This window comes from Ambystoma mexicanum, chromosome 1q (genome assembly GCF_040938575.1).
Source record: "Ambystoma mexicanum isolate Mex_15411 chromosome 1q, UKY_AmexF1_1, whole genome shotgun sequence".
Classification (NCBI taxonomy): Eukaryota; Metazoa; Chordata; class Amphibia; order Caudata; family Ambystomatidae; genus Ambystoma; species Ambystoma mexicanum.
In genome coordinates, this window is record NC_090922.1 from 1,126,239,544 (window position 1) to 1,126,255,238 (window position 15,695).

The 15,695-nt window shown below is 47.2% G+C and overlaps 1 protein-coding gene across 3 annotated transcripts in view; it reads left to right on the forward strand.

The window, feature by feature from the left end:
* The window catches only part of VAV3 (vav guanine nucleotide exchange factor 3), a 1,781,337-nt gene that overhangs the window by 693,210 nt on the left and 1,072,432 nt on the right, over positions 1-15,695 (forward strand). For all 3 annotated transcript variants that reach the window (XM_069641873.1, XM_069641875.1, XM_069641874.1), the window contains exon 8: positions 4,033-4,136. In XM_069641873.1, coding sequence (XP_069497974.1) covers positions 4,033-4,136 — 104 coding nt within the window. The remainder of the gene's footprint in view (positions 1-4,032; positions 4,137-15,695) is intronic.

Consider the following 15,695-nt stretch of genomic DNA (forward strand, 5'->3'; position numbering starts at 1 on the left):
GTCACCACCGGACAGCCCCAGTACATGTGGAATGAACCAGCCTGATCGGCATTACATTTGGGACATTTGCATGGACTGTCCGGAACAAACTTTGCTATCTTGGCCGGAGTGTAATGCAATCTGTTTATAATTTTGAATTGTATAAGGCGTAGCCCAGCGTTCAGGGAAACCCTCTTGGTAACGGAACAGTACCTTTCCCAGGTCTTATCGTCTATGGGGATTTGGAGGGCACTCTCCCATTTACCTTTGATCAGGTTGGTCGAGGGTGTGTGTGCCTGTATTGCATTGTATAGACTGGACACCCCCAGTTGGTCGCCCGCTGTTATCATCTGTACGCATGGGTGAGTAGGGGGTTCATCAGGGAAGGACGCCCAGCATTTCTGGAAGGCCAATCTCATACTATAGTACTGTAGTGTCCTAAGAGGGCCCCCACCAAGAGCCCCCATGATCAGCTGAAGGGTCGCAAACTTCCCATCTATAAACATTTCACCCAGTCTCATTTCTCCCATGGGATCCCAGGCCTCTCGTAGGCTGGTGTCATGTGTTGGTGTGATGTCAGGTTAGTTCCAGAGGGAAACCTCGGGGTTGTATGGGGCCAGTACTCCCAGTCTTTTAAATATATCCTTCCATGCGCCAATTGTACAGCTCACCGGATTGAAGTCGCATGAGTCCCTGTAGTTTGCATCAAAGATTACGGACTGTATGTTTGTGGGGGAAGTGGTGAGCTCCTCTACCTCCACATGTGGGAGACCCTCATCCTTGGAATACCAATATTTCGAAAACTGGGCCTGGGACACATAATAGTAAAGTTCAAAGTTGGGTGCTGCTAAGCCGCCTGTGGAGTACGGTTCAGTCAGTTTTTCCCAGCCTATTCTTGGAGTCTTCCCATTCCAAAGAAAGGTCATCGCCATGGATTTGAGGTTATTAAAGAAGAGTCTCCCCGGCCATATCGGGATGTTCACGAATAAGTATAGCAATTTGGGCAGGACTATCATTTTTAGGACTGCTACCCTACCATGCAGATACATTGGCAAGCGGTCCCATAACAGCAACTTGGTCTTCAAGGCCTGCAGTGTGGCATCATAGTTGTCTATGTACAACGTGTGTTTCCCACGTGAGACAAGTATCCCCAGATATCGTATGGACACCCCAGACCACTTCTAACCACACAAGGAGTCGGGACGGATGGTTGACGGTGTGAGGGGGAAAACCTCCGACTTGTCTCTGTTTATAGAGTATCCCGAGTGTGCGGTGAACTCTTGAATCTCAGCCATAATGGGTGCCAAGTTGTTTTCCGGTTCACGAATATATAAAAGCGTGTTGGCCACATATAGCGAGATAAGCTGGGTAGCCCCTTTAATGTTGATGCCCCTGTTAGAATGTCGCAGTCGGATCGCTATAGCTATTGGCTCTATTGTCAAGGCAAATAGTATGGGCGAGAACGGGCAGCCTTGCCTGGTGCTCCTTCCCAATAAGAACAAATCTGAAATTGACTGGTTGGTCAATACCCGCACCCCAGGTTCCGTGTAGAGTAATTTCACATAACTAATGAAGTTAGGGCCAACACCAAATGCCTCCAGCACTGCCAGCAAGTAGGCCCATGACACAGAATCAAAGGCCTTTTCCGCATCTAATGATACGGCCATAGCGTTTCTGCCCGGGTCTATTCGGGCCATAATACCAAAGAGCCTACGGAGGTTAAGAGCCGTAGATCTAGTGGGGATAAACCCATTCTGGTCGGGGTGTACAAGTGTAGGAACTGCCGGCAGAAGCCTGCTGGCCAGTACTTTGGCGAATATCCTAGCATCTGTGTTGATCAGAGATAGTGGCCTATATGACGACATGTCCTGGGGCGGGCGGCGCGGTTTGGGGAGAACAGTTATAAGGGTCTCTCTCATGGACGGGGGCAGTATTTTGCATTGCAGGGATTCCTCCCAAACCTGCAATAACAATGGAACAAGTTCCGCACTAAACTCCTTGTAAAACTCGGCTCCCAGGCCGTCTAGCCCTGGGGCTTTATTGGATGCCAAGTACTTAATCGCCTCAGTGAGCTCGTCAGTAGTGAGAGGTTGGTCCATTGCCAGGCGGGTTTCTTCAGGGAGTTTCGGTATTGTCAGCGTCTCCAAATATGCCCTGATTTCCGTGATCGTCTTAGTGTCTCTGTTACTATACAGTTGTTGGTCAAATTTTGCAAACTCAGCATTTATCCCACTCTCATTCAGCACAACCTTTTGTATATTAGTAATTCGATTAGAGTGCCTGTCCTGTTTCAATAATTTAGACAGTGTCCTACCCGCTTTGTTACCTTCCCCATATTTACGGGCTTGGACCGGGGCCGCCATATTTTGTACTTCCCTAGCAGCTAGTATGCCAAATTCCTGGAGGTGTTGTTGTATTCCAGCTAGTATGGCCTTGTCATGTGTACGAGCGTACTCGTCCTCAAGTTTCCCCAACTCGTTCTCAGTTTGGGTAAGGTCAGCCCTAACCCCTTTCAGAAGACCCACAGATTTGGATAGAAGCGTCCTCCTAGCCCAGACCTTAAAGGATTCCCATACCGTGGAACATCTATCAACCAAGCCCACATTGATTTCGAGGAACTCTGCAATTTCGGTGTGCAACCCCTCTACCGTCCCAGGGTCACTCAGCAACCCCCCAGGCATCCTCCATCTTCTGGGAGATCTAGGGCAGTTTTGAATTGCAACCTCAAGTGTTATCGGGGAGTGGTCAGACAGTTTATGAGGAAGTATCTCACACGACTTTGTTACAGGCCCAATTGTCTGTTTAAACATACACAGGGAGATAAGGACAGCAGTTCCCAACCCTCACACTTCCAGTAGAGAAGAAAATGGGTGTAGATTCCAGCAAAAAAAAAAAAAACTACTGAAACCCACAAATAGAAGGATGTATTCTGTCATAAACTAATGCTGGGATTTGAAGTCACAAATGTGGATTTGATGTTACGTAATTGGTGCTTTTTGCATTTGAAACACTTGTGCATTGAATTTGATTTTTCCTCTACCACTGGAATTGGGCGGTGGATTTAAAAAGGTCCTTTCTATGCTGAATGAACCTGAACATGGGTGAAGTGCAATGTGGAAGGTTCCCGAACACTAAATGAAACCTTGCATAGCCCTTTGAACTCCTGAGCGCATTCAAAGCTCTGCCACCTGTCATTGTGGCAGTGAAGGTGGGGCCTCATAATGCTGCAAATGAGAAGATAGGGGGGACAGTTTCTGCCCCCTTCCCCAGGCCCTAAGTATTTTTGTTAAGTGTCTTTGAAGCATTACTATTATGCATTTGTTTTTTAACTTCTAAATAACACTCATCATAAATACAGACTGCAAGCTAAGGGAAAGCATGCACTAGATGGAAGGGGATACATTTAAAATGTCAGGAGTTGTTGGTCATATAGATATTGATTATTGTGTTTTTTTACTTTATCAGTAAAACATAAACAAAACCTTCACGCTTTGTAAATGTTGCTCCTTGCACATAAAGATTGGGCCTTTCATAGTATGATTTTGAGGCCAAATGTTCGATGAGTGTAAAGAAATTCATTGGTTCTGGTGTCAACACGCTCCCTAATCTGTAATACGCATGGATGCCCACTAAATTTTACAGGGAGGCCTTCCACCTTAGAAAACCATACACACTCATCTCTTTATTTTTGCAGCCCTTAAATGGGCAATGGAATTGGCTGGGCTTTTGTCAAAATGTGTGGAAGTATTTCAAACATGATGTTGATTATATTGCAATAGTTATTGAAGAACATCAATATGTTACTAAATTGCAGAAACAACACAAGTGCCTTTGTTTTAATAGCTGACTCTCCTCCCAGGCTGCTTGGGGTCTGGAAGTCACCTTCTTCGCATGCATTATTCAAGTGTGATGGTACACAAATCAGACTTTAGTAACTAGACACATGTCCATGCTTTGGGTTTTACCTTCTTTTTTTAGTAACTATGTTTGTTGTATTGTTGGGGGATCTTGTGGCTTTGTAATTATATTGTTCGCATCCTGTGCAATTTCTAGGATCTGGTAAAAGTCCATAAAAGTTTGATGCAGGAGGTGCACGACTCAATCACGAACAGAAACAACCAAAACCTCCATCAGATTTTCCTAAACTACAAGGAAAGGTAACTCTTACACTGCACTGGACCTGACTTGCATGCCTGCATTTAGTTATTTTGCTTCTCTTTCTTGTACTGTACATATTCATATGTTTTTATTGATGAGTCTCCATGCAAAGTGATACATGTAACATGTTTCCAGTAATACATTGCTCAAACACAAAGGAGCTAGCAATGCCTAGGTATGATCCTGCTATATGCTCTACTACCTGCACGCATTATCATTTCAACATAGTAATAATAATAATTGGTTATTTATAATGTGCTTAATACCGAAGAGGTTACTAAGCGTGACCCCGGGACCCTGTGTTGCTCTGCATCGTCTTTCTTCCAAGACGAGTGCGTTGCCACTGAGCTATACTACCCGTACAGCATTTTCGTAAAATTTCTTAGATTTGTACTTTTAACTGATGCGGTACAGTAACTTGTGTAACCCATGATATGATATGATAAGTCATTTATAACGCACCTGTACACAAGTGTTTCTAGGCGTGACAAGACAAGGGAGGGAAGACAGAGGGAGGACAAGACAAACGATCTTACTAGGCCTTGTGTCATTCAGATCATGCAAGTGCGAGAACGAGAAGTGCAAGCGGAAAGGGACGGGGGAAGTGAAAGGGAGAGGAGAGGGGAGATGAAAACAGGGCAACAATGCTCTGAGTAAATGCAGCCAAGGCAGCTCGGCTCTGGGTAGTGTAAGGAGAACAAGGGACTGTAGGGTTACAGTTACAACCCTACGCGCTTGGTAGCCCCGGAGGCAGTGCAAAGGTGACTGATCAAGATAGAGCCTGGTACCCAGTGAAACTCTGAGGGTAGACAAGAAACCAGTCGGTACAGCAGACGGGTAGGACAGGTAGGTCAGGTAGGTCAGCAGGGGAGGGAAAGAGAGAAAGCAGAGGATAAGAGGAAGGTTTTGAGCTGCTTCCGGAACTTCAGGAGGTCCGGCTCAAATTTGAGGGAGGCCATTCCAGAGGGAGACACCTTCAGAGGAGAGAGATCTACCCCCACTCCTTGCCTGGAGAAGCGTCTAACACTCAGAAAGTTGAAGGTAGCTGAGCGAAGGGCTTCAAGAAGGAAGGCATTTTGGAAGAGAGTGTTGGCTGTAGTGTGGGCCCCGGCCCTAGAAAGTCTTGTGGACAATGCAAAGGGTCTTGAACTTGATCCTTGCAGCTACCGGGAGCCAGTGGAGAGATTTCAGGGCTGGAGAGATACGGTCTCTGTACTTGAGGTCAAGGATAGGTCTCGTAATCCTCTTCTGGATTAAATGCAATTCATTGTATTTCATGGGTTGCATGAGAATTACCCCCTGTCATGAGCAGGGGACAAGTAGACCGCTCTATAACCAGAAAGTGGTTTTCAAACTGGTTAATATAGTAAATGTGCAAGGGTTTATGGTGGACTGAAAATAAGAAAGTGGGATATTTAACAAAAATCAAGAAGGAGAAGTAGCCAGTCAGTCTGTCTGTCCCTCTCTCACATTTGGTGCCACTATCTCATGATCAAGTAAGTCACTTAGAGCCTTCGCGGTTTGAGTTCCCTGACACTTCTTTCTCGGCTTGGCTGGTTGCTCCGTCTTTAGTGTTGTAAATATGTTATTCTCCCACATGGCAAGTTTCACCAGTTTGGACTTGGGGAGAGCGTGTGCCATAGGTAGAAGTCCCATGCTTGTAGGCATTTACACCACACCTCCCTTGGCCTGTGGCTGATGGTAAAAGGCACCAGAGTGCCATTACCACAAACTGCCACTGGGATGAGAGGGACTTATCTACTGGGTGCCTGTTGGCTTTGGAATTCCCTCCTTCTCCAAGCTTCCTTGGCTCTTTCCCTTCTCCAACGTTTTCCTCACTTATATCCTACTTAATGCCCTGCAATAATAAAGTTCCCTTCCCTCCCTAATTGCCTTCCGGCACCTTCTAAAATCTTCCTCCAGTTCCTCTCTCTTGATCTCCTTCCCCCACTCCAAATATTAGCCGGTCCGATAGCACAGCGAGTAGAGCGCTCGCTTTGACATCCGTGCAGAGCCTGCTGATGGCGGTTCGAATCCCGGCAGGGCCAAACTCAGCCTTTCATCCTTCCGAGGTCAATAAATGAGCACCACACACTGTGGGTAATAATAAGCAGTGCTCAGATACCCGAGGGTTCGTAGCGCTATATATATGCTAAATTATTATTATTATTAATATGGTTCTTCTCTCCATCCTCATGCTTCGCCTCCTTTTCCTAATTGTCCTTCTTCAAAACCTCTATAAGTCTTGTTCTCGTTAAAATCTCCCCCTCCTGCACAATTACTTTTTTCAGGTCTTCTCTGCACTTACTTGTGTTCTTTTTTCCTCCTCCTCCACTCTTTACTCTGTCTACTCTTTTCAAACCTCTTCTGTTCTTTCTATTCCTCTTTCCTCCCCCTCCTCACCACCTGAATCCTGCTCTTGCTCCATCTGCCTTCACTCACAAGAGGTCACAACCTTTCATACCTGTGCAGATCCACCTGTGGGGCTTGCCTCTGGCAAACTGTGTTTATGTTCGTCCCAGCATTAGCTGACTGCGGGGGTTGGCTCTTCCAATTTGAATTTGTTTCCTAAACTATTCTCATTGTTGCAAGAGGCTGTGCGTGGCATTGCGGACCTAGCCCTGATAAGTGACGTCCGCCATCTTTCCTCTCTAATCTGTGACACCATTGACGAGGGCCTGTCTTGGGCATGTGTTGTCATGATCTTCCTTTGTTTTTGCAAACATCTAGTTTCCAGATTCGTTGCCTTGGATATGTTCCTGTATTACAGGCTGAGAACCTCCCTACAGCAAATATTTCCGACATTCCTCGAATAAAACCAAATGTGGCTCCCATATTGGACAAGGTATTTCGAGGAGGGTACAATAATAGAGTGGTGCCAGCCATGTATGCTATGAGCCTCAACTACAGGGAAGGGAAATCCTCCCTCAAGGAAAAATTGAACCTGTCTCTGGGACATGGGATATCTAGTGAGGAATGGAGATATTGTTTTGTGGGTATGATGAAGGTGGCTTTCAATGCTGGACTAATACACTGGAAGTACCTGCATCAATTCGATTACACGCCTTTTCAACTGCACAGATATTTCCCAGAAACGTACAGTGGTTGTGCCAGATGTGGTATAATGGCGGCCGACTTTATACATGTTGTGTGGGAATGCCGCCCGGTTCTGTCATTCTGGGAGGTGGTGTTTGCGACTCTTGGTGAAATAACTTGGAAAGAATGGGGCCGAACCCTATGATAGCACTGCTGGGATACACCAAATCAATAGCAGAGGCATGAGGAGATTGATTGGATTACTTCTGCCTCTTCTGGCTAAGAGGCATGTGGCTATGGTATGGGGTAGAACGAAATGCCCAAAAATTGGGAATTGGCAGGCTGATATCCTGTACTGTAACGACATAGAGATGGGATACAATGGATTGTCAATTCATCGAACTGACACAAAAGACATGTAGGGCCCATATGTACACTACCTGTTATCACAATCACGCAGGGTGAATGACGCCCCGCCACAACCCCCCGGGGACTAAAGAATTGAACGTAGCTTGGGACGGAACCAATAGAGCCCAACGAAGGTGGACAATCCCAAGCCTGATTGCAAGAAGGAGCAGCAAGATATTAAATGCTCCAGAATCAGTACGTCATGAACTCCTTGCATGTAATACCCAAGAAACTGTAACCAAAACGCGATACACTGATTGAAATGCTGTCATCAATGTGGGATGTCGGGGATGTTGGGGAAGAGTTAATGTTGGCATGTAGATGGCAGTTGTGTTCGAAAATACCAGTAAAAAGAAATTAAAAAATAAACAAGAAAATTTAGATATTGAGATGAGCCAGAGGGAGGCCCATACACTGGGAATATGTGTTGGATGAGCTAGCCTAGCAGAAAAGGGCAGATTAATTGTTCAACCTCATTGTTTATTGCGCTTTTCTGGCGCCCACACAGGCCTGTGGGCATTACAATGTCCTGTAGCTAAGCCTCACGTACTCTGCCAGGACTAGATTTTCATGTCCAAAATTAGCCTCTCATGGCCACATAAAGGCATCATATAACAGGACCATTTTTACGTGCTCATGTTAAGATTCTCATTCACATAATGCTGTCACACAACAGGACCATCTTTATATTTCTAGGCTCAGCATCAAGCATCACTAACATATAGCAGGAGCTGCTTTGTGTGTTCAGGTTCAGGCTCGCATGCACATATAAAATCATCCTAGGCCAGGAGCATCTTCATCCCTTCCACTTCAGCCTCACGTACCCACATTGTCCAGTGGGGGAAGAGTGGTATGGGGAGTGGTGACATCAAAATCAGGGGTACATCTGGTGTATTTGCAAGAGCAGGGTCTTCCATCCTTTTGTTCTGTGATGTAGTTAGTATTCTATGACAAGACTGGAGGCGAGCATTATGCTCCATCTTCATTTATTTCTACTCTTCAGCAGTTCAACAAAACACATATAAAACCATGAAAAGTGTATGACAGAACTTTTCTCCTTTTCAAAACTACAAAATCCATGAGTCTCTGTAGTCCATGCCCTTTCCACCAGTCACAACCCACATCCTGTGCATGGGCTCCTCCTCTTCTTTTACTGCTCTTCAAGCAGATAAGTACCATTTCTTCCCTCTCCGTATGTCAGTGGCAAAGTGACTGAGTGGGAGTGGAAAGATTGTTTACAAGAGAGCAATAGCCTTAAGGAGTGAAACCACATAAGTATGTGTGAGAGTGGATAAGATTTGCTTAGAGCATTAGCACTATTATATTTCAGATCGTTACAGACGCCCGTTTGCGCGCAGGAATAAGCGTTTTTTCGTCTGAACTCGCAGTGAGTGTTAGTCGGGTAAACCCGTACAAGATTCATTTTGACAGAGAATATTGCCGCGAGGCTGACAGTCCCGTGTCACAGTACCGGCACTCTAGGGGTTCTTAGCCAGCCTCGCAGACAAGATGTTAATCGGATGCGCTGCACTCGCAGAGTCCGGCCCCCTCCCTTGGGAAGGAGGAGCCGGCTCCCACGAGCTACACAGCACGCCGAACTGTCAGCGCACAGGCTCGCGCCTGCAGCCCCCACCCACGGGTGGGCGGATCTAGCGCAAGCGAAGCACGGAGCGCAACGCTCCTAGGAACTAGCTCCCAACCGTGGGTGGGAGGAGTTTAAACGCGACAGAGCGCGTCTTATTACGAACATCGCAGTGGAGTTTGCCGAACGCATTTAGATTTACTACTGCTGATCACTCGCACGAGTGCTCCAATTGCATTACCCTGTTTAGGAAGATCACTGTAATAAGATTACAGCGGTCCTAGCAATCGCGCGCTTCGTGCTCTATAAAAGCACTTCTGAAGCGCAGCAGCCCATGAGGCATAGACTGGCTCTAGCAGCAAAGAGCAGGGGACGGCGGATCCCCTTGTCACTGCAGATAAGCAGTAGAACTGGCACAGCAAGAGCAAGGACCCTCGCAGGAGCCAGTAAGCAGACTGAATACTGAGGTGCAGCCACTGAAAAGATAAAAAAGAAAAAATAAGGAAATCAGTAGCATCTAGAAGAAGAGCGGTGGGCGTGCTAAGACACGTGATTCAGGTATTTTGGGCACACAGCTCAGCAGAAGATGTCAGTGTTTGAGTGGAGCGAGGAGGAGCAATCCCATGACCTCACTGCCAGCTTTAAGGAAGTGCTGGGCAGCTCTCTTATTGATGCAGTGGCAGAAGGAGTGAGACACCTCCAGGAGAGGCTGGAAACATTGGAAGCTATGCTTTCGCAGGCGAATACTAGCACCAAAGATTGTAAGTGCACATCCACAGAACCCTTGAAAGAGGGACATAAGTGGAGTAAACTAGCCCTCACGAGGAAAGCCTCTGACGACTGCCGGGGCTCATTGGAAGAGGCGGTAGAGAAGGCCTCGGAGGTGCCTGACGCTTTTGCAAAGCTTAAAGAAGCTTATCTACAAAGGCAGGCAGTGCCAAACCTCATGACCCCCACTCCAGGGGATGACAACAATGGAGAAAGACCCAGGCTCTGAGGAGGAGCTGATAGAGGACCAGGCCTCGCAAGAAGAAGAAGAGGCCGAGGATGAGGACTGGGAGAAACCCAGTGGGGGCAAGAGAGCGAGGAAGGAAAAGCACCTCCTGGAAGACCAGGACCATATGTTCGACCCGGACAGCATCCGCAATCCGAGGTCCACCGAGTGGCAACCATTCCCCCCGGGTAGCTCAGTATATGGCCGCAAGACTACGCAAACCTCTAGACAAGGAGGTGAGGCACCGCCTACGAGCGGAATGTCCGCGACCAGACCTGCCGGGGAAAGTGGCGGAAGCCCCCGAGCTCGACCCGAAGATGCTGACCTTCGTGTTGAAAACGAGCAAGGGTATTGATAAATCCTGGAAGAGCTGCCAGGAAAAAGTGTTAGATTTGGCAGGGCCTCTCGCCAAGATTATGGACCTCGCAGAGAGGGCAAGGGAAACAGGAGAAGAGGTTGACCCCGAAGCCCTCGCATGGTGAGCTCAAAGCGCAGTCTGTCTTCTCGGGAACACGAATTGTGCCATCGCGTCAGAAAGGAGAAAGGGTCTATTACTCAAGATAGATTCAAAGCTTAGCGATTTATCATCATACGAAGCGGGAGAAGGAGCCCAAGGCCTCCTGTTTGGAGAAACCTTTGGGAAGGAGATGGGACACTTTGTCGGGACATACGCTTCACTAGAAAAGGCACAAGCATCGATTCGCAAAATATTTCCAAGTAGAGTTTTTGAAGGGACTGGCCGCTTCAGGGGTCGTGCAGCCGGTCGCAACCAAGGAGGGAGAAGACCCCAGAACCCCAGAGCTCAGTACTGGGAGAACAAGAGCCAAGACACATTCTTCCCGTCCAGAGGGAGGTTCCCGAGGGGCCGCAGGTCCAGAGGATCAGGACAAGGTCAAGGATTTACACCAGGTGAGAGCGATTCAGTATCCCCCAGTAGGAGGGAGGACACGCATATTTTTAGAGAATTGGCGCAAGCTTTCAAGCGATTCCTGGATATTGCAGACCGTCAGAGGTCTACCGCTAGATTTCATAGAGGTCTCGATCCAGCGGTGCAGGCCGCAGAGTCAGAAGTTAGCGCAAGCAGAACAAGCATGCCTAGATAGCGAGATAGCGCAGCTAGTCAGCAAGCAAGCGATGGAAAGATGCGAGAACGCACCGAAGTTTGTGAGCAGTATGTTCCTGGTGCACAGGAAAGAAAAGGTACGCCCAGTTATAAATCTCAAAGAGCTAAACAGCTGGATTATATATCGGTACTTCAAGATGGAAGGCGTCCAACAGCTCAGAGACTCCCTAAGAGAAGGAGACTGGCTGACGCGTCTAGATCTAAAGGACGCTTATCTGATGGTGCCTGCTCTCGAGGAGTACAGACCATTCCTAGCTTTCCGCTGGCAAAAACAATTCTGGCAATTCAAGACAATGCCATTCGGGCTTGCTTCAGCACCCTGGGCATTCACGAAGTTGATGAAGCCAGTAGCAGCAGCAATCAGGGAGAAGGGCGTCAGGCTGATCATTTACCTAGACGATCTCTTACTCTTAGCAGAAGATCGGGAGGTATTAGTGTACCAAACAAGATGGGTGCAGGATCTGCTGACCTCACTGGGATTCCTAGTGAATGCAGAGAAGTCAAACACCACACCAGCGCAGAGACTAGACTTCCTAGGTTTTGTCCTAGACACCAAGAAGGCCACATTGGAGCTTCCAGCTCGAAAGATAAGAGACATCAAGAGAGAGATCAGAGTATGCTTAGAAAAGCAGCAAGTATCTCTCAGAACATTGGCGAGGATAGTTGGGCTACTAGCAGCTTCTCTTCAGGCCATTTTTCTAGGTCCCTTGCACTACCGAGCACTGCAGAGGTTGAAGATAAAGCATCTGCAGCAGGGTCTGAAGTACCATCAACAAGTACCTCTAGATCAAGACTCCATTACAGAGCTAGAATGGTGGTTAAAGAATGTGGATGCCTGGAATGGGTGAGCCATATTCGGAGACAAGCCAGATCTGATAATAGAATCAGACGCCAGCCAGAAGGGCTGGGGAGCCAGATGTGGGACTCTACAGACCGGGGGCAAATGGAGCGAAGAGGAGCTGCTCCTGCACACAAACTGTCTAGAGCTCCTGGCAGGATTGTTCGCGATCAAAGCCTTCACAAAAGGAAGAGTAAAATCTTGTGTCCTGCTGAAGATGGACAACATATCAGCAGTGCGATATTTCAACCATTTAGGCGGTACAAGGTCCAAGATGCTAGCAGAGCTAGCGAAGGACCTGTGGCACTTCTGCCTACGATCAGAGACATCAGTGACAGCAGAGTACCTGCCGGGCACACTGAACATAGTAGCGGATTGGAACTCTCGGTAACTGACGGACTCCAGCGATTGGAGACTGGATCCATCAGTGTTTCAGAGGCTGAACACGAGATGGGGACCAGTACAGATGCATAGAGGAGCCTTTACTACAGCTGGAGGCTAGATCCGGGAGCGCAAGGAACCGACGCGTTCCTACAAGAGTGGACAGGAGGCCCACACTACGCGTTTCCCCTCTTTGTGATGTTGAGCAGAGTTCTAGCGAAATGTCGGAGGGAGAAAGCGGAGTTGATATTAGTAGCACCTTTGTGGAAGTCACAAGAGTGGTTTCCAACCTTAATGGAGCTGGTAGCAGACAAACCCAGGGTTCTCCCCAAAGGAGAGCGACTACTCACGGACCCAGCTGGGTCGTGTCATCCTCTGAGAGTGAGAGGGACAATCCCGCTAGTCGCGTGCAGGATATCAGGAGACGTTGGGCGCTGCCAGGAATTTCGGAGCAGGCTGCACAGCTCATCGCTGAATCCTGGGCCCCATCCACTAGGAGGAGCTATGATGCAGCTTGAGCAAAATGGACAAGCTGGTGTAAGAACAGAAGTGTTCATCCCATTTCAGCACCTGTAGTAGAGATTCTGAACTTCCTAGCAAACTTATTGCAGGGCGGAAGAGCTTTTCGTACGATAGGAGTATACAGATTGCCAATTTCAGCTGGTCACATGCCAATAGAAGGCGTCCCAGCAGGAGAGCATCCTGCAGTAGTGAGGCTCATCAGGGGGGCAAGATTTAAAGCCCCTCCGGGGCCCAAGTACTGCACTTCCTATCGAGTTGGCCGACAGATAAGTACCTGTCGCTTAAACAGTTATCAGGCAAGCTAGCTATGCTGTTATGCTTGATTTCCTGAAAACGGGTATCAGACGTGAGAGCTCTGGAGATTAACAGACGGTCCTTCAAACCGGAAGGAGTCACATTCTCCATAGTCAGGAGGACCAAGACAAGCACTACTAGGGTGCATTATCCGTATTTCCCGAGCAACTCGAAATGATGCGTAGCTCGATGCATTAAAGAATACAATAATAGAACAGCAGAGCATAGAGCAGAGAACACTACACAGTTATTAATAGCGTGCAGGAAGCCCTATTACGTAGTTGCATCAGCTGCCATCGCAAGATGGGTCAAAGATGTCATGCATGCAGCAGGTGTGAATGTGAACACGTATGGAGCTCATTCTGTGAGAGGTGCAATGGCATCGTCAGCCGTGAGAGCGGGAGTGCCCTTGAGTGAAATAATGCTAGCAGCAGACAGGTCAAGCGATCGTACATTTAAAGAGTTTTACTTTAAGCCAACAGAGAGTTTAGCCAGTACAGTGTTGGGGAAGCTTTGAACAAGCATAATGCTCGCCTCCAGTCTTGTCATAGAATGAAGATTACCCCTGCTATCTGCGCAGGAAGTATTAATTCTATTAAAGACTAAGGAGGCGAGCATTAAATTCCCACTCGAGTATTGTACTATATATATAAAATGTTGATGCATTATATGAGCGAGTACATTACTTACACACCACCCTAAAATCTCCTATTATGTTTTTTTGCATTGGGGAAGATCAGAAGAATAGCTAAAGCTGGGTCGTAGCTGAAAGTATCAGGAAACCGGGAATTACGCCGGCGGTTGAGTTTCAAGTTCGGAAGAGCCTTCGCACCGTTGGCGAGGATCAGTTAAAGAACATGAATGACTGTCAGAGCGAGTAAAAACAGAGGAGGAGCCCAGGCACAGGAAGTGGGTTGTGACTGGTGGAAAGGGCATGGACTACAGAGACTCATGGATTTTGTAGTTTTGGAAAGGAGAGAAGTTCTGTCATACACTTTTCATGGTTTTATATGTGTTTTGTTGAACTGCTGAAGAGTAGAAATAAATGAAGATGAAGCATAATGCTTGCCTACTTAGTCTTTAATATAATTAATACTCCCTGCGCAGATAGCAGGGGTAATCTTCATTATGTGCGTGGGCAGAGGCGTTGCTAGGGGGGGCTAAGGGGGCTATAGCCCCCCAGTTAGAATCTCAGGAGCTACAACCAAAAGGCTAGCTAGCCCCCAGTCCTGACAGTTCTGACATTAGCGTAGCCCCGGGTCTTTTCCAGACGTAGCAACAGCCCTGTGAGTGGGCATGCGGTTCCAATATCAGGGACATAGCAGGAGCATGTTTGTTTTCTTTTCACAGTTATTTCTTTCTAATGTGCTGATGGCTTGTCTCTATGGAACCTTTTTGCAGGGGGTGTGGGTATGTGGGTATTCATGTCTGGCAAGTAATACAGGCTATCTTAAAGATACTGCATGCTTTTAAAGGAGGACAGCAGATCCATTTAAAGATAAGCATGTTGCTCTGATCAAACACCGTTATTATTGTTATTAGTATTATTATTATATTTACTGAGTGCAGACCTAGCTTTGGAAAGGAACAGAGTGCTTTACAAGTCATACAATGGGAGTTACACTGCGAGGGGAGCAAGCTTCAGCACATGTCCACCGTGATTAGGTTGGTCCTGGAGTTGCTGTTGACCAAGACAAGTATGATTAATAACGAAAGTAAGAAAACTTGCAGTCACTGACTGTTAACTCTTCAAATTAAAAAAATGTGGAATATTCTGGTTTTCCACACCACGGGGATGCATGCATATTTTTATTTATGTTCTTGTCTTTGATGTTGGTTTGTATTTTGCTGGCATACTTTCTGCTGTTCATCTCCAGAGTCCTCAATTATGAGCTCTCCAGACTGGGGACAATAGGTCTCTGGAGTTGTGCAAGTTAGATCCATGTCTCTCTATTCTGGATCCTACATCATGATGCAGGTGCTGGCACCCAACCCTATGACTTCCCCAGTCCCATCCTCTAATCTTAATCATAGGACTTTGGCCCTCATTACTACCTGGCCGGTCTGGAAAAAATGCTGGAAAAAATAATGGTAATTCCGGCACCAGCATTTTTTCCGGACCAGCAAACTACATGTCTGCCGGTGGGGGACAAGGATCTCCCAGCAGACCTGACCTCCCAGTAGATCAGGCCCCCACAATTGATAAATGACTGAATGACTGGCAGCGGTAATGCCAGTGATTTAGTAAATCCCATACCATGGATTACCTGGGAATGGGAACTTACTGTTATTCCGCCAGCCCTAATATCCTGGTAATACCGGGATCGATATCATGCGGCAGAGACGGTAAGGTGGTAACCCACCAGAATTACTGAACAGT